This window comes from Dasypus novemcinctus, chromosome 17 (assembly GCF_030445035.2).
Source record: "Dasypus novemcinctus isolate mDasNov1 chromosome 17, mDasNov1.1.hap2, whole genome shotgun sequence".
Lineage (NCBI taxonomy): Eukaryota > Metazoa > Chordata > Mammalia > Cingulata > Dasypodidae > Dasypus > Dasypus novemcinctus.
The window spans coordinates 28,226,727-28,251,249 of NC_080689.1; the positions used below are offsets into that span (position 1 = coordinate 28,226,727).

The 24,523-nt window shown below is 42.0% G+C and overlaps 1 protein-coding gene across 14 annotated transcripts in view; it reads right to left on the reverse strand.

The window, feature by feature from the left end:
* The window catches only part of SLC8A1 (solute carrier family 8 member A1), a 391,565-nt gene that overhangs the window by 301,378 nt on the left and 65,664 nt on the right, over window positions 1–24,523 (reverse strand). For 6 of the 14 annotated variants that reach the window (XM_058278458.2, XM_058278455.2, XM_058278453.2 and 3 more), the window contains exon 2: window positions 1,652–3,486. In XM_058278458.2, coding sequence (XP_058134441.1) covers window positions 1,652–3,450 — 1,799 coding nt within the window. In that variant the 5' untranslated portion in view covers window positions 3,451–3,486. Of the gene's footprint in view, window positions 1–1,651; window positions 3,487–16,456; window positions 16,530–23,410; window positions 23,663–24,523 lie in introns of those variants that run through there. The other 8 variants (XM_058278463.2, XM_058278461.2, XM_058278460.2 and 5 more) reach the window with 5 other exon arrangements.

Consider the following 24,523-nt stretch of genomic DNA (forward strand, 5'->3'; position numbering starts at 1 on the left):
TTGATCAAGCAAGCACTGGGCTAACTGTAATACAAGGACATTTATGGACTTTAGTCACCAGTGAGTTTACAGCATAGATAGCTGATTACATCCATATCAATCAGGGAGATTGCCTTCAGCAAGGAATGATGCTTTATCCAATCAGTTGAATGAATGCCTTAAAAGGAGAAGTGATTTTAGCATTCAGAGAGAATTTCCCAGCTAGTCTTTAGACAGTCCAAGTCTCCCAGAAATTCATCAAGGACCTTCACTGGACTTTCATCAGAGCCCCTGACTTGCAGCCTGCTGTGGAACCTGGACTTGTGCATCCCCGCGGTCACATGAGAGACTCTAATAGAATCTCATACTATTGAGAGATGTCTTCTGTTGATTTTGTTTCCCTAGAGAACCCTGACTAATACACCGCCCAGTGTAATATAATATCCAAGAGATGTGAAGACATTGGAAGGCTTTTTCAGGAAAATCTGTTCTTTCTTCTCATTCTCCACTTTTCATAAAATTTTTATTTTCTTTATACTTTCAATAGGAGAAATTTCATACTTGGAGAATATGTACTTGCCATTTAACATATTACATGCATTCAGCTTAAGAGGTGGTCAAATATAGAACAATTTTACACATTTATTTTTGTTTCCTGAAGATCCTAAATTGCCAATGATTCAACCTATCTAGCCATTATTCACTTGAATGTCCTTTGTTGCACTGCAGATATTATAAATAGTTTCTTTTCCTCCCTCCTCCTAGTTTGGACATTGCACATTGAGTCTAATTTTCTGGTTTGCTTTTGTTGAGCTAAGTAAAATGCCCTCTCCTAGGCACAGAAAAAAGAAGAGCTTTCTAAATGGAGAATCACACAAAACCGGGCACTCCATGTTAAAAAAACAAACAAACAAACATGGGCACAGTGTAAAGTGCGAAGAGGAAAAGTAAATTGTTTCCCACTTCTTTCTGACCTGCTCCCTGTCAACTAGGATGCTTATACAGACCTTATTTCTCTCCCCATCACCATGTCAGTAGGATAAAAGAGTGTTTAATCATGTAAAATAAAAATCAGACTGGAACTAAGTAAGAGATGTATAGCTTTTCCCAAGTTGGCATAAAACTGAAAAAAAAACACAGGATTGGTCATTAACTCACAATTAAGCATTAGCATTTAAGCAGAATCATAATCTTATATTATCATAAAAATACAATGTCAGATGAAAACAAGAGAAATATTTTCAGCCAGCCCTAGTAGCCAGGAAATTCTTTTCAGAGGTGTTTGCTTCTTAAGCTTTCCCAATTTGTACTCAACAATTAAGTTATTGACCTTATAAAGTTTTAAATATCCCTTTTCTGTGTGTTCATTATATGATTCAAAATAGGATACAAATTTTTCAATCCATCATAACGATGTCCAAGATTCACTCTCTCATAGTCTATAATGTACTTAAAATATATAAAGACAGAAAAGCAAAAATAAAATATTGATGTCAAAATAATATCTCTTATTATTAAGTAGCACTTAAGCAAAGATTGCTATTTTGAAATTCGTCTTGTTCAAAAACTATTCCATTCTTTGCATGCCATTTTTTTAAAAAACTATGCACACACTCTCATACTCACAAAAACACTCAGCCACATACACACATATATAAAAAAAGGAACTTACACAATTTCATCATTCTGAAATTCGAGCTCTCCACAAGTGTCTTCAAAGTCCTCTCCTCCACCTCTGGCAGTCCCTTCAATGGTTTTATAGGGAACGATAACATTTCCTCGTGCTCCAGATGTTCTCAATACTTTCACCTCCATGATGCCAATACTCTCACTCACATGAGTCACAGGTTCCTCAAAAGTAAAGATGCCTGCGTGATCATCATCAAAAATAGTCACGGTGGCAGTAGAGGGAGAGCCGAGGCAAGCGAGTGTGGAAACATGATTGGCTTCCAGTATGCCATCTTCTGAAGCTTCAGAAGAGACCTTGACATTGCTGAGATGCACAAGGAAATTTTCATCCTCCTCAAAGATATCATCATCAATGATGCCGACTCTGATTTCCTTCTGGGTCTCGCCAGGCTTAAAGACCACAGTTCCTTCAGTAAATTCATAATCAGACCCAGCATTGGCTGTACCATCCTCTGTTCTGAAGTCAACAAACACAGTGTTGGTCAAATCACCACCTCTGCGGAAAATGGTCAGGGCTACGGTACCACAGTTTTCCAGACACTGGTATGTCCCTTGTTCAAAGAAAACCTTGCTAACAGGGTCATTTTCTGCCACTTCAGTGTTGACCTCATGCATACTGACAGCCTTCCTTGCTTGGTCAGCTGCATGTCTCTTCAGAATGTTGCCAGCCCCAGTCATCAGGCGAGTAGCTTGGATGCGGTAAAATGCTCGGCTTTTTTGCTGCTGGCTTAGGACTTGGTAGTTAGCTAATTCTATTAACTGCTCTATTTCTTTCTCTGGGTGCTTCTGCTTGAGTTCCTTCAGGATCCTAGCCATTTCTCGCCTAGCCTCTTCATCATCTTGATCCCTCTCATCGACCTCCAGAACCAGAGCACCATCTAAGAAATTGTCAACGTGAGAATTGACTACTTTCCCATCCATTTCGATTTCAGTCTTGGAAGATGGCCTGTCTCCTTCATGTTCAATAATCATTCCCCTCTGTTTGCCAGCCCGATACCTCTTGTAGACATACTTGTAAAACAGAAGCCTCCTATCTGCTACCCAAGCAAACACAACACAGATGGGAAAGAAGAAGAAAGTAAGCAAGCCTTCCCAGACTTCCACAACCCCAGGAGAGATGACAGACAAAATAATGTAAAGCCAGGTATAGGCAAAGATGCTCCATGCTGCTGTCACAAAGAACACACGCAAATGCTTAATCTTCCTTGTCTCTCCATCAGGGACCACATAAACACAAAGTGCAATAATGATGAACATATTGAATGCAGCACTTCCCACGATGGTACTAGGACCAAGGTCTCCTGCAGTGAAGTTATGGCCACACACTTCGATCACTGAGAGGAGAATCTCAGGAGCAGATGATCCCAGGGCCATCAAGGTCAGGTTAGAAACTGTCTCATTCCAGATCCTCACAGTCGTCTTGGTTGTCTCTCCATTGGGTTTCTTTATGGTTATTTCTTTTTCTTGAGATGTGATGACTTCTATAGAGGACATGAACCGGTCAGCAATAATAGAGACTCCAAGAAACATGTAGACCATGGCCACGAAATACACAGTAGCTCTAGCAATTTTGTCTCCAAAGGAAGGGTCTTGGGGTTCCCAAATGGGTAAAATCACCCCTTTCTTACAGTAATAGGAGCCGGTACATTCACCAGTGTCATTTCTTTCTCCCTCCATTTCTGACTCTGCACTTATATGGCTCACATGGGAAAATAAGAGTGCCATGATGGCGAACAGATGAAAGCCCATTGAAAAGGTGGGTGAGAGACTTAATCGCAGCATGTTGTATAATGGCAGACTTCCGACTGTCCCAACCTACTGGTAAAAATAAGATGGGGGAGGGTGGGAAAAATCACATCATTAGAGCCAGATCCAAAGCATGACTAATTATTTTTCATTAACTTTACCAATGATTTATTTATATTTGACCATCACAGAATCTATGGTGAATCACCACTATTCTAAGATACCATCAGTTATTAAGCTGCAATTCTTTGTAAAATTTACAATTCAATCTCCCTGTTGATGGATTTTCTATATGTAGTCCCCATTCACTGAGCAAGATACACAATTGATTTACTGGCAAAGAAAAGTTCAATTATAGCCTTGCCTTAGTGAATACACATTTATGCATGTTAAAAGCCAAGAAGAAAATAAAAAACAAAACTTTTGAAGCATTAAATAATTTCCCTCTTGTTGCAAAACCATATTTTCTTTAAATTTTCATTAGCACATCTTCTAGCAACCATTTCATTGCCAAAATCACTTAATTTATACTGATGCTTTGAAATTCAGATTCTGCAAAATCCTGCCCACACAAGATCTGGTGATCATCTTAAATTCTGGGGTACACCTTACATTCTTATTTCATGAAATCACATCCCACTGCTCCAAACTTCCTTGAAAGCCAGAGAAATTGTCAAGTTTGTCTGCAATCAAAGATCAATGCTATTCGTATTGGAAAAAAATTGCTGTGATGCAATATTTCCACACATTAAGGGCAATTTTAAAAGCATGTTTTGATGAGAGCACATTTCCTCCTAATTTTCAGCAAGCCCAGTTCTCCTGAAATATTAGCAGCTGGGCATTTGGTTCTTCAAGCACAGCTCTTCACATCTGTGCACAATTTATCCTTTAAAATCAGCAGGCTATCCACATAAGGGAAGGGAGATAACCAGCCCCAGGTCTAGCTGTGGCAAAAGTGTAGGAGCCAGAAGGCTGTGAAATCAGTATAACCAGCCATAAAATGTTACATCTCTGTGCTGATGTCATGCTTTCCATGGTCATTCTAAAATACATATAAGTTCTATAGAGGATTCAAGTGACCAACAAATGCAGGAACAATATTTCCATCTAAATTAGCTCATGTGACAGGAAGCGGACTTGGCCCAGTGGATAGGGTGTCCATCTACCACCTGGGAGGTCCGCGGTTCAAACCCTGGGCCTCCTTGACCCGTGTGGAGCTGGCCCATGCGCAGTGCTGATGCACACAAGGAGTGCCCTGCCACGCAGGGGTGTCCCCCGTGTAGGGGAGCCCCACGTGCAAGGAGTGCACCCCATAAGGAGAGCCGCCCAGCGCGAAAGAAATTTCAGCCTGCCCAGGAATGGTGCTGCCCACACGGAGAGCTGACACAACAAGATGAGGTAACAAAAAAGAGACACAGATTCCTGTGCCGCTGACAACAGAATTAGACAGAAGAGCACGCAGCAAATGGACACAGAGAACAGACAACGGGGTGGGGGTGGGGGTGGTGCGGGAAGGGGAGAGAAATAATAAATTTAAAAAATAAAATAAAACTTTAAAAATAAATAAATAAATAAAATAAATTAGCTCATGTGGCATAAGACCAATAACCACAAAGTACGCTCATGACAAAGGGCTGTGGGCAACGGAGTCCCCAAGAAGCATAAAGCTTGGTGAGTAAAACAAGGGTCTAAGCCACCACTGCCCTAATTTCATCTACCAGCTCATGCCAAACTCAGCTGGGACCTTCCATCTCCTGTCTCCAGGGCCACAGTGGGCAGTGAAGCAGAGAAACATCTACTCTAAATCAGAGAGCTCTCCTCTGGGAGGCCTTGCAGTTATGAAATGAGATAAAGTGATACAAAGGGGTCCTGAGACAGTCCAGAGCCTTGTTGCCTAGGGGCAAAAAGTTCAAAGAGGAACTGGATTAGTTTTTCATAGCCTCAGGCCAGCTGAGAGCGCTCTCACATTCCTCTAAGTTCCATGTCCTGTGTTTGCTGCTAATGGTTTCTACTGACAACTGCCCCAGGCCCTAGGAGAACTTCTTGGCCCAGCACATCCTGGCAGACCCTCAGAGACCCCACCAAAGCCTAATAGCTCTTTTGAGTTCATCACTGTTGGAAAATAAGCATCTTTGTCATTTTTCCCATACTAAAGAAGACAATGAAATCCTGAATTAGTAGTGGTAGAATTCCAATCTAAGTAAAAGGCTGGAAAACAGAAGAAACTCATTTTCAAAATATGCAAGAATCTATTACCGATGTGTCTGCCTGTTCAGTTATTACATGGCTCGGGTGAGTTTTAGGATCTTTACTTAAAACAAGGTGGTACCTAATCAGCCTGCGAGAATAGTGGAAGATCTAGTTCCAATGCCTTTTTCACCCATTTGTTCTACGAATCATTACCAAGGGCTTAATATGTACTTTATGTATATGTATTTTAGACTGGCCAGCGAGGCCCTGACCTAGGCTCTGAGAAATTAGCAGTGAGAAAATCAAAATCCCTGCTCTCACTGAGCTTATATTCTGATGGGGAGGAAATAAAGAATATAAATGTCAGATGGTAAAAACTGTTACGGAGTGGGGAAAAGGCAATATAAGGAAGATAGGAAATCTCTGTGTGTGTGTGCATGTGTGCATGTATACAGGCATGCATGGTTTTATACTGACTAAGGGAGGCCTCTCTGGTAAGATGGCAGTTGAGCAAAGTCCTGAAGGAAGGAAGGGATCAATCAGGTGTAATAGACATCTGCTGGAAGGAAGAGAATTCACACGAGTGCCAAGACCCTGATGACGATGTGTAGCCTAGTTTACGTAGGAATCACCAAGAAGACTGTAGGGATGAGGATGGAAACAATAACAATGGCTCTTGCCAATTATAAAAGTGGATTGGTTTACAAAAGATCTCAAAGCCTGGCAAGTATATAAAAGACATAGTAGAGAGCTAAAGTTTAAACAGGAGAAAAACATTAGTAGTGACCCTTTGGGGAGATTTTCAACTTAAAATGTTTGGGGGACCTGTAACGGTCAGGAAGGTTAAGTACTTGCTGTCAGGCATATAGAGAGGAAACTACTGAACGAGTTGCAAGCTCATGTCTATCCCAAGGACTGAAAAAATCAACTGCTTCATTTGAGTTATGATGAAATCTCATCATTCCATTCTTCACATTTAGGCAAAGATGACTTTCTGAAGAACAGAGATGAGTCTCTCGCTTTACTCAGAACTCTCATTGGTTGTATGCTGCCCTGGAGGACAAAGCCCCAAACACTCAGTAGGCTGCTAAAGACCTTCCATGATCAGACCTCCCACTGTGAGTTCTAGTCTTTCTATTTCCTTAGCAAGGCATTACTTTCTTACCTCCAAGCCTTTGCAGATGTATTTTCTCTGTCTAAAACTATTTTCCTTTTTACTTCTGTTTTAGTTTCCTAGGCTGCTCAAGCGAATATCATGGAATGGGTTGGATTAAACAAGGGGAATTTATTCAATCATGGTTTCGAGGCTAGAGGCCCAAATCAAAGTGTCATCAAGGTGACGCTTTCTTTCCAAAGACTGGTGTTCTAGGACTGGCAGCCATTGATCCTTGGTCCTGGGTTCTGCTGTTACATGATAATGCATATGGCAGCCTCTCCTGGCCTCTACATCCTCTTCCGGGTTCCAATGATTTTCAGTTTTTTGCTTCTGTGGCTTTCTCTCTCTCGGAATCTCATTCTGCTTAGGAAGGGCTCAGATAATAGGATTAAGGCCCATCCTGATTGAGGTGGGCCACACCTTAGTGAAGTAGCCTCATCAAAAGGTCTTACTTACAATGGGCTCATACCCACAGGAATGAATTGAATTTAAGAAGATGTTTTCTACCATACCTTTCTAGAGACAACTTTCAAAATGGCACAACAGCAAATCATAGTCAATGGCATGAGAGACTAACACTAGTTTACATTTTTTAAACAGACACAGGCATCATTCACAATTTTTTTATATGTATTGTTATATATAATCCTTACAATAATCAGCATCACCATGTTATACAATTCCTAGTGTTGCCATTTCCATTATAATCTGTGTGGACAGCACCCACTGGAGTTGGGCAGTGCACAGCAGTCCTAACAGTAACCCTATAAAGTAGGTTTTAATAGCCCACTTTGGATGTGTGATAACTGAGGCTTGGAAAGGTTGGGTATTTGCTCAAAGTCAATTATAGAGTAAATTAATGCACTGAGATTCAAACTCTGATCTGTCTCCAAGACTGATAAAATAAACTGCTCCATTATATTACCTCAATCATGGGTGAACTGTTGGACTTGGGTTTGAACTAGTCCATTGGAAAGCCTCTTGGCTTCTGCACAGGGCTAGGAAGACCTTGTTAGCAAAAGTCCTGTGGAAGTTTTCCAACAATCTAGCATTTCTCTTATGGACTATAGACTCATACAGACAAGAACTAATAACTGGTATAAAGTATGGCTGGCATGTTTCATGAGATAGCTGCCTTTATTATCTGGTCTTTTACTAATTCCCTGGTAACCTCTTCATACAAATACTTTCAGTGCAATCTCTTAGATTAGCCAAGAAAAAGCCCTGCCCTCCATTCATGCCCCAGCCAATGTCTCACAACATGTTCTTGGTCAAAAAGATTCCAGATGCAAGAGTATCGATGGATCAATAAAAATCCATCATCGTTACTGGAGAAACAGGAGCTATTTTCCATTCCCTAAATGGAAGAGGCAGGAAGCTTCTGAGGTTAACTCAAAAACATCACCAGTTTATTCAAAAGCTGGCAACATTATAGTTTGTGAAATCATTGGGCTTAAAACACTGATAGAGCTTACTGGCAATGAAGCAACTAGAAAGAACTTAAGTTTTGTGAAATCAGTGGGCTTAAAACACTGATACAGCTTATTGGCAATGAAGCAACTAGAAAGAACTATATATAACCTATTGTAGTATTTCAATTCTGTTTCTTGGTATCCTTTTTTTTTTTTTCCATCAGTGTCACATTAAAATTTAATCATTTCTTTCTTTATTAAATTACTACACAACTTGTGAGGGAGTGGAATGGGTCTTATCTAAAGGTGAGTTCCTTATTATTATTGTCTCCATCCTCTCAGGATATTTGCCCAGTCATCGGATTCAAGCAGTTCTGCTTAACCACCCCCATCCTCTTGTCAAATATATATATCCATGAAAATTAAGCAGGAAGATAAGAATAGAAGCTGTAAGTATGTTGGTCTGCTATCTGGCTTTTCTTATATTGTGCCCTAATCTACTGAACACTGGGCACAAGGGAAGGCTGATTTTCATGGTTACTTCAGATCAACTCTTCTATCTATAGCCAGTTCTCACATAGGAATATTTATTACATCACCCTAAAGAGCCTTCAGCACAGGAAATACCAAAATGGCCAAATACCTTCACTATTTATTTTAAAACAAAACAATCACAACACCTACAGAATGCAGACTTGGATGGGATGACAAAGATGGTGAAAAAAATGTCCAGGTTGCAAGTAAGTATAACCACCTTTGTTGAAGGGAGTAGTCATACCTACAAGGAATGGAAAACTATGCTTGCCAGAGTGCCTTAGGAAAGGACAAAGAAGACCCTCCCACAGCAAAATGGCCTGAAGGGGACATTTAAAAGCAGGCAGCCAATGCCCACAGCCAAACAACCTGTCCCCCGTCGGCTACTGACCACTTTTGGCTACCAAGGAGGACCTGACCTAAGAGAAAAGGAAAATCGCTGGCATTCCCACCAGGCTGGTTTAGTAGACATCCTAGTATTCTGTTGATTGGCAGCCAGGGTTATTCCAAGCAACTCCTTGACTCCCTCCTTCATCAGGACCTGGAATTCCCTTTTATGTAATCCTTGCAGACAGACAGCCTCAAAGCTAAGCAATTAATTTGTTTCTAAGGCAACGTGGTGAAAGCAACTGTAAATCATCTATGACTGAGGCAAGCACCCCCAAATGCTTTCCTCCTCATCTGACTATTCCTCTAGGGTAACAAATTCCCTGCCCTGGCCCCAACCCCAGGCCACGATGACCCGACTACAGGAAGGAGCTCAGTTTTCCAAAGCAACCTTTCCTGCCATTACCTTTTTTTTCCAAATAGAGTTTCCTCTTTGCTGCCTGATAAAAGGGGACAGGCAGTAAGAGGTCATGTGAAGGACCCAGGCCTTTCTACCTGAACTTTCAAGACAAATTTAACTGGAGTCAGATCCTGGCCCATGTTAGTAATCAACCCCCTAAATCTTTGAGTAAAGGAAGCAAATGGGATAGAAGTGAGGCAATGCAGTAAAAAATAAACCAGTAAGAAGGATTTAGGACTTAATGAAAAATTGATATCCTGAGATGTACTCTCATTGGTGGCTCTTTTCCCTGCTTTAATTTTTACATAGCACTGATTATTTTTATGTGCTATAGAATTCATTCAATAGTTCCGCTGATTGTCTAGCTCTCCTTACTAGAATGTAAATTCTATGCGGGCACAGAGTTTTGTCTGATTGTTCACTAACGTATTCCCAGTTCCTGGAGCAGGGATTGGCACACCAGAGATGCACGGTACACACTTACTGGATGAATGAGAGAATTCTCATAGGGTTATTGCTGATTCTGATGGTGAATCAGAATCTCTGAGCTGGACATGAGCATGTGCACTTAAAACTGCTCCCTCCTAGAGTGATTACAACTGAAAATGGGAGGATTGCATCCAGCATCCAGGTGGAATCTGAGCCTCCTCTTGACATAAAGGTGCAATGGACACAACCAATCCAGTGTCCACATAGAAGAGGTGGCATTGGATTGGGAAAAGTGGACATAATGGACAAAGGGTATGGGGAAAGGCAGGAAGAGATGAGAGGTGGAGGCGTCTTCGGGACATGGAGCTGCCCTGGATGGTGCTTCAGAGGTAATCACCGGACATTGTAAATCCTCACAGGGCCTACATGATGGAATAGAGGAGAGTATGGGCCATGATGTGAACCAATGTATATGAGGTGCAGAGGTGCCCAAAGATGTACTTACCAAATCCAATGGATGTGTCATGATGATGGGAACGAGTGTTGTTGGGGGGGCGGAGAGGGGGGGTGGGGGGGTGGGGTTGAATGGGACCTCACATATATATTTTTAATGTAATATTATTACAAAGTCAATAAAAAATAAAAAAATTAAATAAAAAAAAAATAAAAATAAAAAAAAAATAAAAATAAAAAAAAAAAACTGCTCCCTATGTGAAATGGTTCCCCATTTCATGAGCAGGGGACAGTATCAGATTGAAAAGCCAAGCGCTTTGCATTATACCATAATGCCTTCCAACTTTGCAGGGCATTTTTGTTTATTTTGTTTATTTACTACATAGGTTATTCACTACATAGGTTAGCCATACTATTCCTTGGGGCCAAAGAGCTCTATAATTAGTGTTGAGTAACCTCCTCATTTTGTTCTTCCTCCATCATAAGAGAACACGTGGGCTTTGCATTATCTGTTCAAGCAACTTTCATATTTTCCTCTCTGGTCCCCTGCTGCCCGTCTACCTCTCTGCCCATAAGTGAGGGTTTTGTAAACACTTATATCCATCAGGTAGCAAGGGAAGGATGATCCATTTGGAGGATCATCAGCTGAAGTTTGAGCTCTGAAATCATCCCAAAGTCACGTAATAATCACAATGATTTCCCATTTGGTCAAGAAAAAAGAAAATGGAGAAATAAATCCTAGTAGTGACCAAGCAAAACTAAAATAAAACTGGGGAATGAGCCATGGGTGGTGAGCTGAGATGAATGATACAGACTTCTGGGATGATAAGTAAGTCAATGCTTGACTCTAATAAAAATAAATCACTGTTTTGTTTTTCTTTGTTTTTTTCCCCAAGAATCTCAAAGCCATTCAGTGATTTTCTGTCTTGGGGGTCAAGACATTACTTTTTAAAATTTTATAAACTAATACGTAATCCACAGAAATGCAAAACCAACACATCCATTCAAGATTTCATTTGATGAGACTTTCTTAGGCATTCTTTTTTCTTCTTCTTCTTCTTCTTCATTTTCTTTTAAACGTTACATTCAAAAAATATGAGGTCCCCATATACCCCCCACCCCCCTCACCCCACTCCTCCCACATCAACAACCTCTTTCATCATCGTGGCACATTCATTTCATTTGGTGAATACATTTTGGAGCACTGCTGCCCACATGGACAGTGGTCTACATTGTAGTCTACACTCTGGGAGGGTGGGAGGGGGCAACATTTGAACATAGGTATGTGGTTGAAATTATAAGGTAGAGAAAACTCTTTAGAAAATACAATAAGGAAGGTTACCTGTTCAAGATGCTTAAGGGGGGGCATCTGACACAGGGCAAGCTTCTAGGGAGTGTGTGAGTGTGCATTTTGTCACAGTGGGTTATATCATTATGTGGAGACCCATACAATGATGTTCTCAAACAGAGGGAATTGTACTTCTCAAGAGAACTGGTGGCTCCCAAGGAGTTAGGGCAGTCAAGTATGTCAAGCCCTCAACATTGTTGCAAGTATCTCTGAATATGGTCCTTCAAGTAATGAAGATTGATTGTCATGGTGGGCCCTCAGGAGAGGGGGAAAGAGGTATTGAATAGATGGAATCTTAGGCATTCTTATGTGCAAGGCCCAATGTTGCAAAGATGATTAAGATCCACCTCCAAATCAGCTCACTCGTTTTCTAGTGAGAAATTGCCAAAGTCAAGGAGTGAGCCCCGTTTTGGAAGATCAAACTCTTTTTGGAGGGGGGCAGGGAAGAGATGAGGAGGTGAATTACTAGGGAATTACAGAAGAGGAGACAATGGGTTCATCTGGATCCACTCAAAATGGACTCTCAAGGTTCCAGGTTAATGCACCTGGGTTCTTGGGTTGACGCAATTGGGCTTCTAGAAACTTCTCTGCTCAACCTAAAGTCCTGCAAATGTGAGATTTCAAGTGTAAGGAACGCCTGGAAGCAGGGCCTTAGAGTATCTTCTCTGTATTCTGTGACTCTATCAGAGGCCTCATAAGGGACAACAGTACAATTTTGGATCACAATCGCTACCATTCACTCTGAAGTGGAGAAGCAGCTTTTTAATGTTTGACCTAACACACTGAAAAAAGATGACCTCATTGCATCCTTTTATATCTGGGTTAACAACAACAAAAAAGATTTCCTACTTAAAAATATTTATCCCACTAGCCTGTTGACGTTTCACCCTAAGAAATGAGGTTTTTGGGTGAAGTACAGTCCTCTCCATTTTTCTAGCTCTAGGAGTGGACCATTCATTTATTCATCAAGCATTTATTGAGCTGCTTCTATATACAAAACATTGTAACAGATAGCTGTGGGCAATACAAAGTGATTTGACACAGATCCTCAACATTTAATGAATTTACAGTCTACACGTGGTAGTTACTCAAATGACCATCAATACTAGGAAGAATATGGAATAGTCATAAAAGAAGGGATTGGAAGAATGGCCAAACTGGGTATGGTGAGAGGACATTCCAGAAGGAAGAAATGATGTCAATAAAGGCATCGAGAGCAATGCTTCTCCATCTTCAGGTCACCCAGGAATTACCTAGGAAGCTCATTGAAATGCAGGTAACTGGGCCTTCTCACCAGATAGTCAGTAGATCTGAAGAGGAACCTAAGGAGCTGAACTTTAACAAGCAGCCCAGGCAGTTCTGATGTAGGTATTCTTTGCACCATGGCTTGAGAGGCACTGGCATAAAGGATAGAAGTAGAGTGAAGGGAAAGGAGAGCAGAGCACTTAAATAAAGTGCTTGAAGGAAGGCAGTGCCTCAAAATCAGAAGGTGTGTGTTTGTTAAAACCTCTAGCAAGTTGATGTGCAATAACATATCTGACTGGCCTTCCTTCTCACAGATGGGGACTCAAGGCAGCATTGAAAATAAGAAGCCCCTTGGTGAGTGTGTGGGAGGGGTGGTAGAAGGCAGAAAAAATGGACCCTAACAGGAGAACACAGGGTCCCCCAAAAAGGGGATTAAAGCACTGAAGGTAATCTATAGCTACTTCATCATTTTGTTGAGGGCTAGTTCTACCATCCCCAGGCAGAAACAGAATTGCCAAGATACTATATCTCCACATGACAAAGCCCCAGGATAAAGAGAGGTCTTTGGAGACCTTCTATCCAGTTTCCATACATAAGCCCTGAGTAAATGTAGAAAAAATGTAGGAAGATGAACTCCAATCTAGAAGCTTTGGATGATGAGGAATGCTGTGCCCTTTAACGTATAGGCTCTTTCTGGGATATAATCTACACTCCCTGTTTACACTCACTTTTTGCATTCTAGCCTGCTTCATAGAACGAGGGATGTTTAATAAAGAATCCAATTTCAAGCTGTGTGTTAGGAACACTCAGAATGCGTTTTCTTTTCTTTTCTTTTTTTTTTTTTTAACAAGGAAAACACTAGTTATGTGAGCAGAGGCTGGTGAATTTCATCAGCCTTTCCCTAAGTCATTAAGCTTCATCTTCAGTAGCTAAAGTAGATAGCTTTTCATGAGATGGAACCCTATCAGCATGCAGTTTGCAAGTCTTTTAAATTTTCCTGCATATTCTTAAATCACAGTCCTTGAAAGAATAAGATGTGTTTGAGAAGAGCAAAATTAGAAAGTAACAAAAAATACATTTTTAAAAAGGAAAGTTGGTAGATGTCCACTTAATGGTAATACTTCATCAATCCTCTATGCTGCAATTTTCTAAGATTCTTTATAATATTCTCAGTGGCATGCCCTAAGGCTGAGTGTGTATTTTACACGGAGCAAATCCATTTTAAAATTGGACGTCAACTAAGAAAGGAACTAGGCAGATCTTATTATTCCAAGGAACAAATGGAGTTTTAGTGACTTATAGGAAAACACAAAGTTTTTATACAGCATTATCGCCAAGTTGATGAAACATACTATTATTTCTCTACTAGATAGGGCCTCTAGTGAATATGCCCTTCAAACTAGTCCTATACACCTTTATTTGAAGAAGTATTTACATTTTGGTTTAAGTGTTATGGTTCTAATGTTACTATAGTAACTATGCCAAGATTTTATATTACTGTCCTTTTGTGATAGATGAGGATGGCAAAAAATGAGCACTCACCTACCACAAAGGTAATCCTGAGAGGAGTCAGTGAAAAACATAAAGGAAAAAAACATTTAATTAGCATCTGAAGATAGTAATTTCTGTCTAATAAGTTTTTGCTTAATCAATGACTGTTTTCATCAATATCAATGACTAATGAGAGAATCTTCATTCGTTTATTCATTCATTATTCAGTCAAAAAATTCTGAATGTCTTCTATGTGCTGGCATGTGCCAGGTTTGAGACTGGCTCCATAAGCTAAACATATAATCTCTCTGCTCATGGAATTTATTATCTAGTCAGGAAAACGGACATAAATTTACATTATTACAAAAAGCAACATAATTATTAACTGATAAATTCTATGTAGGTTAAATACAGTCCTACAGGAGTAAGTAATAAAGGTCCTGACCTACTAGGGAGTTAGGGAAGGATATGCTGGAAAAATAACGTCTGAGCTAAAATTTAAAAGATACTCAGCAGGAAATCAAGCAAAAGGTTGCTGACACAGAAGGTCTCTGGTTGACACTTTTGCAACTACCCTTCTCTGTAATGGGATTCCTCACAGACCTTTCTTAGATAGGCTCTGGTATAAGACTGCCTTTGGAAAACACTAGAAGTGGCTTCAGTGATTTATATGAGGCTTTGCTCCTCTGAGGTTAGAGTCATACACCAGTAGTTAATTACATTCTACCTGGTGGAAGAGTCACCAGGAGACCAAAAGAATAAGTGCTGGTCTCAGCTCTCACTGACCAGTCCAGTGGTTGCAGATTTTCCCTTTCTCAGCCTCTTCTGTAAAACTGGAGAATTTTGCTAAGAACAAGCAAAATGTTGGTATGGTATGCTAATCCCTCACTTTAGCATGCAAGGTCATCATCCATAATAAGTACCTGCTCCCCTTCTCAGGATGACCGTTCCTGGTAGTTAGCTGAACTGTTAAATGAAAATTACTCAAATATGCACCACATTTTCCTTTCCCATGCTTTTAAATCTGTCCTCCATAATCTACCTTAAATGTCAAATTTCCTCCAAAAATTGTTTTTATTGCTAGCAAGGCCCCCAAAAGTCACCTAAAAAGTACCTACAAGTCCTCCTTTTCTCCCATAAGAAAACTCAGGCCTCAGGAAGTTAAAAGACTTTCTCAAACCACAGAACTCAGAAGTGACAGGCTTTAAAACAAGGTCTCTAAGTTTGGAGTTCACTGCCCTTCACATGACACCACCTGCCACCGATGGTACCTTAATATCTCTCCAGTCTGTCTAGTGTTAGGAGTTGGCCAACTTAAGGCTACCTCCAGTTTTTGTAAGGCCCACTAGCTTAAAGTGCTTTTTTACATTTTTAAGTGGTTGAAAAAATGGTAAAGAAGAATATATCATGACATGTGAAAATTATATGAGATTCAAATTCCAGTGCTGGTAAATTAAGTTTTATTGGCCTACAGCCTGGTCTATTTGTTTACATATTGTCTATGCCTGCTATCTCTCTTCAACAGGGGAGATGAACAATTGTAAGAGACCCCATGGCATGGAAAGGCAAAATATTTACTATATGGTCCATTAAAAAACACTTTTCAGACCTTTGGTGAATGTCACTATTTGTGAAGTTATCTTCCTGGATCCTTCCAGGGCAGCCCTTCACAGTTAGCATGTTCATGTAAATACACACAGCGCAGGGCAGGGCAGGAGAGGGCCTCTACCAGCCCATCTCACAAGTACTAACAGCAAACCCCTATTGACCACTCATGTACCAGAACCTGTTCTAAGTACCTGACAAGTATCAATTCATTTATTCCTCATGAAAACCCCATAGTATTAATTATTATCATTCCCATTCAATAGTTGAGCAAAGTGAGGCACAGCAAAGTTAAGCAACTTGCACAAGATTAATACACCATCAAATGAATTCAAACAAATAAACTATTATGAATATATTTGCTGATCACAGAGTTGTTTAGTCTAGCATACCTTGGGTCCTTCAGTTTATTGATTAAGAGACTTAAATCTATAGGCAGAAATCCTACTTCTCCTTCCACTCTGGAGAATCCCTCTGGAGAATCCAGGAAATCCTGAGGCTGAAAAGACAGACATATTTGTGGTGGCCTCTTACAACTGCTAAGAAAGAAGGGAGATGCGATGGTGGTGTAATGGACCAAGAATTGACTTCAATCATGCATCTGGATTCTACCATCTCCGATTTCATTCTTACAAAGTCATTTAATTTCATTTCATTTGGCCTCTGTTTACAAAACAAAACCCAGATATCCCTCTCTGATATCCCCTCCAGTGCTAGCTGTGGTCATAAACAACAAAAGCACAGAGAAGGAAAAACTCTTCAAAAGGGCCAACTGACACCAGATGTCCAGGGGTAAAAGGACAATGAGGCTTTACAAGAGAAGAGCCACAGACGTTAATCAAACTTTGCCTAATATCAACTCACAAATTTCAGCTCTGCGGGCCCCCAATAGTTGAAAGATAGATCATTTTTGAAGACTGATTTGAAACCTCTGAGAGGCTTGATATATGACGATGGCCCTCTCTGAAACCCTCCCTGGTGCCACTCCCATCTGGGGTTCTAATGCAATCTATGAAGGAAGTTTAGATTTGGGTGTAGAGTAAGTAATCAGACTCTGTAAACCTGTACTAAGATTGAACACTAGATATCAAGCAGAGCAGAGCCTTGGGTCCTGTGCTTTGAGAGGAAGCAGAAGAAGCTAGAAGCCAGAGAAGCTCAAGGAACTCAAGGGAAAAAGCAGAGTTACTTGGTGCTAAGCAAGTAAATGAAAATCACCCATTATAATATGGGAAACTTAATCATCAAATTTAAGGCAGGAACAGGAAGGCAGGTGGTCTATCCCCTGCCTCACCTCTCAGATTGTATGTTATAGCCTCTCCCCATCCTGGAATTACTTATACATTTTTGGTATCAAGTTGTAAAATACATTTGTGCAATGGCTTATATTATCATTTTTCTACCTGCACACTTTCCATGACAGAGCACTGACTGGGTGACAGAGCTGATTTGAAAAGTCTGGAAATGGCCCCAGATTGCCTGATGGTTGCCTGTGTTATAAATTACCTGTGGCTGGTTTGCATGTTTTAAAAATACCCAGGCATTATTCATTCATTGGTGAAATCCTTCTCATTCATTAACATCAAATGCTTTTCCCAATTTTCTCTTCTTCCTTTCTACTCTTAAAGCACTTTGCCCAGTAGACAACTGTGGTGACTTATCTCACCCTGCCTGGTGTCTCCAAGATAGGTGTAGTAGCGTAGGAGCTCCCCAAGAGCAGGGAATGGCTTTGGGAAAGCCTCAGAAACTGGAACATTCACCAATTGGCTCTTAACTTGGGCCAGTTATTTAACTGAGTGTGGCAGTTTGATTATTATTTATGAATTCCAAAAGCAGATATAGATCATGTTTGTAAACTAGTTTGCTCCTCTGGGCATGATAACCCTGTGATTGTATTAGATTCAGCTGAGAAGTCTGATTAAATTATGTTAAGATTAGGGCTTTGATTCAACCATGCCATTAGAGGGCAACTCAGCTTTGAGTCTCAGTCCCTTGGTAGGCTAATAAAACAGACTCTCACACCAAGGTAGACACACAGGAGAAGAACAGAGAGTAACAGAGACAGCTTATTAGACTCGGCAGAGGTGCCAGGAAGAGAGATGAGCCTTAAAGTCTACAGCTGACCTTGTGAAGAGACCAGAGCAGCTGAGCCCAGAAAGAAACAAGCCCCAGTGAGAGTGATGAAACTTATGCCAACCTACAGCTGAGATCAGAAGAAACTGGAACCACTGAGCCTTAAGAGAAAAGAGAAAGGCTGAACCCACACAGACATCACCCGCCATCTTGCTTCAACGCATGGCCAATGACTTTGGTGAGAAAGTACCTTGAGTTGGATTCTTTAGGGCCTTATAACTTTAAGCTTCTACCCCAATTAAATACCCTTTATAAAAGCCAACAGAGTTCTGCTACTTTGCCTGACTAATACACTGGGCCATAGTTTTCACACTTAATCAGGTCAGTGATACTTTCTTGCTGGACACTTGTGAGCATTAAAGGAGAAAGCATGGATAAAGTACCTAAACTAGTTTCCAGAACCTAATGGGTGTGCAAGAAATGTCAAATAACTTCTCTTCATCATCTGTTGTCTCTGAAAAGCCAAACACAGTGCTTTGCAAACATTAGACACTCCATAACTATCAAAATTGGATTGAAGTAAACTGCTGGACCACCATCCTGTCTGAGCGCATCTCACCTTAGATTCAACCAGGAAATTATTAATTATTTTGACTTCATATACAAGGACATTTGCAAAGTGATTGCTCATGCTTTCTGTCTTTATTTTCTTATTAAGATGGCCTCTAATGTTTACATCTATTTCCCTATGTCTATCACAGGTACTAGAAGCCATTTGTCTTTCTTGCTATCTCATTAACATTTTCTAGGTTACTGGTTGGACACTGTAAAAACCATCCAAGAATTTAAAAGATGAAATTTCACTCTAGGAAAAATGTTTGCCTATTTCTCATCAAGCTGAAAAGGCAAAATTTTCATAGTAGGATCAAAATTTTGTGACCTCTGCTGTCCCTAAAGTAAAATTTCAGTGTGGGAGCTTATTTTTGTCTCTGTCTGGCTACTCTCCACCCTGCTCCCTATCAGCAGCCTCGTTCCTGGGCCCCAGGGTCACTCACACTTCCCCACAGAGTGGCCCTCTGAGAGCACTAAGTGAGCAGAAACCTCAGTTCAAATTTCTTTCATTTCCTCTGCATCTTCCTGTGTTCCAGGCCTTCAGGACGTTTCTGTCTGCCAGCTGATCTGATGAACCAATTCAAGTTTTTAAAAAAGTGAACAGATGCTAATAGTTTGTGAGAATTAATACAGATCTTTTGCAGGTGATATCACATTTTATTAGGCTCTACTAGGTAGAATTCCTCTATTCAAATGAATGACTCTAATAATGAGGATTTCAGATCTTATGTTGGCCAATGCTTTGGACACGGGGCATTTTGCCCATGTTCAAATCTCTCTTGAACTCCTGGCCTATCTTGTTACTTACTATACTCTCTTGGCTGAGCAGATCAAAGGAAAATCAAGAATGTATATACAGCTACATTCAGAGTTGTCAAAAAAGAGAGTCTACAAGAAAGAGAGCAAGAACCACAAGCAACTGTCTTTCAAGTTCAGTTGACACACTGGAAAAAGATACCAGATCTCCTCACTTCTCATTTGTATTCTGAACTGCTGTCTATGAAAACATACCAGTAAGGGTTTATGCTAGGAGTTTCCAATTCGTAAGATGGGCTGTTGGATATACAAGCCCTACTGAGAATCTAAACATTGATCTATTCAGGTCTTCAAATACATGATGTATACACACACACACATATAGTGTGTGTGTGTTTATGTGTATGAGAAGGGGGGAAGGATGGAGGAAGGAAGGGAGAGAGAGAGGAAAGAGAGACAGCAAAGAGAGAAAGAAGAGAGAGACAGAAAGAGAGAGAGAGATCTTTTGGAAGAGAAAGAGAGAAAAATGAAAAACCTACTGCACTTCATGAGGTCCCACTGGAGGACTGGCTCTGAGTCCATACAGAATCCTAAAGGCAGACTCTGAAGAACTCACATTCCCAGAATTTAACCCATCTCAATGGATCAGAAAACACCTGGCATTTACCTCCATTAAATCTCAAGTATGTCTCTATGGGAAAGAAATCTCTTCATTCAGAGAGAAAAATGGAAACGGCTAGTTTACCAACCTGCTGGCTTGGTTAATCACAATTACTACTGAGAATTACAACGATAGTGAAAGACAGCAGAGGAAACTATAAGCGATGCTGGACCTGACTCTGGAATCTAAAGAAAGTCAGGGAAAATATTTGCCACAAGAGGGAGCAGGAGAATTTGGTCAGATGGGAGACTATTTGGTGGAGGTTATGATGAAGAGTCTAACTATATGGTATGGAAGGTGATGATGAAGGTCTAACTATGAAGTATGGATGATATAGGAAAATATTTTAGAAGGAAACATTGATCCCTTAAAGAGAAAAAAATATTGAAAGACCCAGAAAGAAGAGAGAAAACAACACATTAATTCCTAAGGTCTTAGGCGACAATTTAATTTTTAGTTGAAAGTAGCATACACACACACTGTGAAAAAGGAAATATAAAAAGTGCAACATAGTCACTCTAATATCCTCTTTTAACTACATATTTCTTTTTATAAATTTGATTTCTATGGCAATTTGGAGCCTGTTTATTTCCATGCCATTAGGGCAGACTGCTTCTTACCTATACACTGTTTTCCCTCTTCCTAAAGGCATCATGGAGAAAGGGCTCATCTCACTGAATTGCAACATGAAAATCAGATGTTAAAGTCCTAAAATACATTTACTTTGAGACAAAGACCTCCATGAGCTAAACAGATGCCTTAGTTTGCTTTCAAGGGGGACTGCAACTTAATTGGATGTACAGCGCTTTTCTCATCATTTATTTGGTTAAAGAAACAGACTATGTACAAGAGGGAAGCCTTTTACTTTGCAAGATTAAAAAAAGTCTATTTTTTTCTGAGAGAAAACAAAGCTTACTAACAAATGCTGAAGCTCTTTTGGATTTTTTTTTTTCAAAGCCTAGTAAACTTGAAAGGGCAATTAATGTAATTTCTGCAAATAATCCTGTAGGTGCCTTCCCTGTGTGATGTGATTTGGAGTTAAAGCACTACTACTGCTCTGCTCTTTTCTTCCTCCTCATGGTCAGCAAAAGGTTTACTTAGTTGTTAATTTGCATTCTCAGGAAATAGTAAGAGAGATGGAAATGGAGAGAAAGAAGGAGAAAGAGAGAAAGCACAGCCTCCATAGTCTTTTAATTCATTACTCTCCTCTTCCCAGCCCTATTAAGATTTCAAAATAGAGTAAGTTAAGTCTGATTATCATGGACACTGTTACATCCTTTCCAAACACTGCAGAGCTCAACAATGAATAATGGCTTACCCCTGTCCAGCCTCTTTTTTTTTTTTTTTCTAGGAATTATTCTTTCCATTTTTAAAAAGAGACAACAGCCATCTTAGGGGGGAAAATCCAGACTCCTTTTATAGTGGGTGGGAGAAATCTTAGCTAAATCGCTCTAAACCTAAATGAAATCCTTGAAGCAGGCACAATTTGTAAAATGAATACCATCTAAGAAACATATCTTGCTCCTTGATGAAATAAATGGATCTTCCCCACCTTCTCACTCACAAGGCCCCAAAGATGGTGCTAGCGCTTCCTTCCTTACCCCCTGCTTTCAGACTGGCTAACCTCCCAAATACGCAAGTACAGCAAACCCATAGAGATAATCCAAGTAACAGGATTTGAAAGAGAAACCTAAAACCAATTACCCTTATTCTAGCTTTGTTTCCTTATCTGAAATGAATGCTGACACGTCTAGATATATTTTCCTCCCTCCTCTCCTGACTTGCTGCAAGAGTAGCTTTGGGAAAGAAAGAAAATGTGTGTGGGGGTTAGGGGGGACCTGGAGGCAGGTGTACTTTCAGAATCCCCTCCACGTCACTCCCCATTTCCCTTAGGAGATCTTCACACAGATGCTGGATTGCAGGTATTCACTTGCCCCTGTTTGGAGATCCTCATCAAAGCCTTGAGCCCATCTAATCAGAATCTCCACCTCCTCAGCTGGCTCCTCCATGATCAGGATGCCTGCACTCTTCACTACACCTCCCACGGACATCCTTCTTTTTCTTTTCAGTCTTTACACCTCCAGCAGGACCAAGTTTGTACTGTTATATTCACAACCACTACCGGCTGTCTAGAGGAAGAGAGGGAGGGAACCAGAGAGGGAGGCAGGTAAAGGGGTTAAACAGATACCTAGTGCAACGCATGACTTTCTTTCCAATCCAGATGACATGTACGTTGCCTTCTTCATATATATATATATCTGATTACCCCTGCTCTCAACCCAACCACTGTCACTTTGCCTGGAGAGGGAAATACAAATTGGCAGCCCAAGCCATTCATCAGTCAACAGAATCAATGGAGGAAGGGGCGGGGGTGGTTAAAGAATCAGGAATGTACATATACTGTATTTTTTAAAAGCATCGCCTCGGCAGATTTGGTTACTTAAGCCAACTGTCCAGCCATAAGACCGCCTTCTTCATTAAGGAGGAGCCAACGAGGATATCCTCACATCACAGAACAGAGACCATTTCCCCAAGAACCAGCAAAGCCCCAGAGGCAGATAATGCAGCTGCAAAGTTCCCTTCGGGTCCCTCAGGGAAAGATGCCTGTTTGTGCAGAATCCCCAGCGCACACCACGGCCCGATGGACAGAGCCGTGGACTCCTCAGCCCACTCCCGGTCGCATGTCTCCCTTTCCTGCCTTTCCTGTACCCCCACTGCCCCGACCACACCTCCCGCAGTCGGTGGTAGGGGAGCACAGACGTTAGAGGAGCCCAACACCCGCCAGACAAGCGGGGGCTCCCTGGTGTGGCCTTGGGGAAGACCTCTGGGATTACCAGGAGGAGAGATGACCACCGAGCAGCGCCTCGGGGCTGGGGACGCCTCGATCCCCTGCAGTTCTGTATTCCGGGTGGACTCAGCTCTTCGCGCCCTGGAGCTTCAGAGCTCAGCGCGGTGCAGGGTGCAGCATCTCTCCTTCGCAGCCCTTCCTTCCCCTGGCAGCCGGCACTGGCAGGCAGGCACTCTCACGCCCAGACGCCCCAGCTCGAGCAATTTCACTCCCGGAGAAGCGCGGACACCCCAGAAAATGTGCGGGGAAAAAAACATACCACGACACACACACACACACACAATTCAGGAGCCCGTCTTTTGCCAAAGCGGAGTGAAGTGCAGCCCCACGCAGAGCCAAGGAGCAATAGTTGGCCGTATCCGACCGAATCCCTCCTGCTTGCCTAGCCTAAGATCCTACCTGGTTTGGGGAGTGTGGATGTATTCTCCCCGGTTCCTCCACGCGACTAGGAAAGACGACTCCCTCCCTCCTTCTCAAGAGCTCGCGATCAGGATCAGGAAGAGGTCGCTCCCATCTTCTCGGGAAAGCACAAAGCGCGGACGCGGCGGGCAGACTCGGGTGCAGCGCCGGCGCGAGCAGGAGCGGCGGCGGCGGGCAGCCGGTGCGCGCGGGCGGGAGGCAGGCGCGGAGGCCGGCAGGCTGGGAGGGCCGGGGCCCGGGCGGCGCGCGCGCTCCCTCCCGCGCACACTCGCCCGCCCGCGGCCTCGCACTCGCTCACAGGCGCGCTCGGCCACGCTCCCGCCGCCGCGGCCCGTGCAGTCCCGGGCTCCTGCGCGCCCCCCGGGCGCCCTCGGCCAGCCGCTGGGCTGGAGCGGGCGCGTCTCCCGAGCGCAGAGCGAGCGCGTGGGGAGCCCCCGAGCCTCGGCTGAGAATCTTTTCCGATTTCCTCCGGGCTCGCGCGGCTCCGCAGTGCGTTCTGGCCGTGCGCTAGCGCTCTCCCCGGCGCCGAGCCCAGCGATTACCCGCGAAGACGCGCGCTGCAAGTTTTCTTTTTCACCTTTCTCGCCTCACCCACAGATAGAGAGCCCCAACCTCAGCTCGCCTACCCGTTTCTCACCTCCAAAATTGTTAATCCAGATATATCTTTCTTCCTCCACTTTCTACCCCTCTGCTAAAAGAAGGTTTCTTTTAGTAAGAGATCTGGGGCTACCTCAGTGATTTTTTTAAACCCCTATTCTGTGTTTTCCCTACATTCAGACAGGCACAGCTACTGTGCCTACATGCAGACCGGCTACTAGATGCTGCCACGAGGAGATAAGGACGTCCGTGTGCTGGGAAGGGGGGAGGGGAGTGCGGTGGTATTCCCCAGCCAAGAACTATAAAAAATGCTCCCTCAAAGAATCTTTGGTATTTCCCTTAAAGATTGCAGTTTTTTACCTGGAAATAAAGACCAAGAAGCTGTTTAGTGTGAAAGCCATGCGGCTTTTAAACTACAGAGAGGAGTAAAAGCTGAGTATTAAGGATGCACTGGGGAAAGACCTTATGCAGCAGTCTACGAACCATTCATTGCCC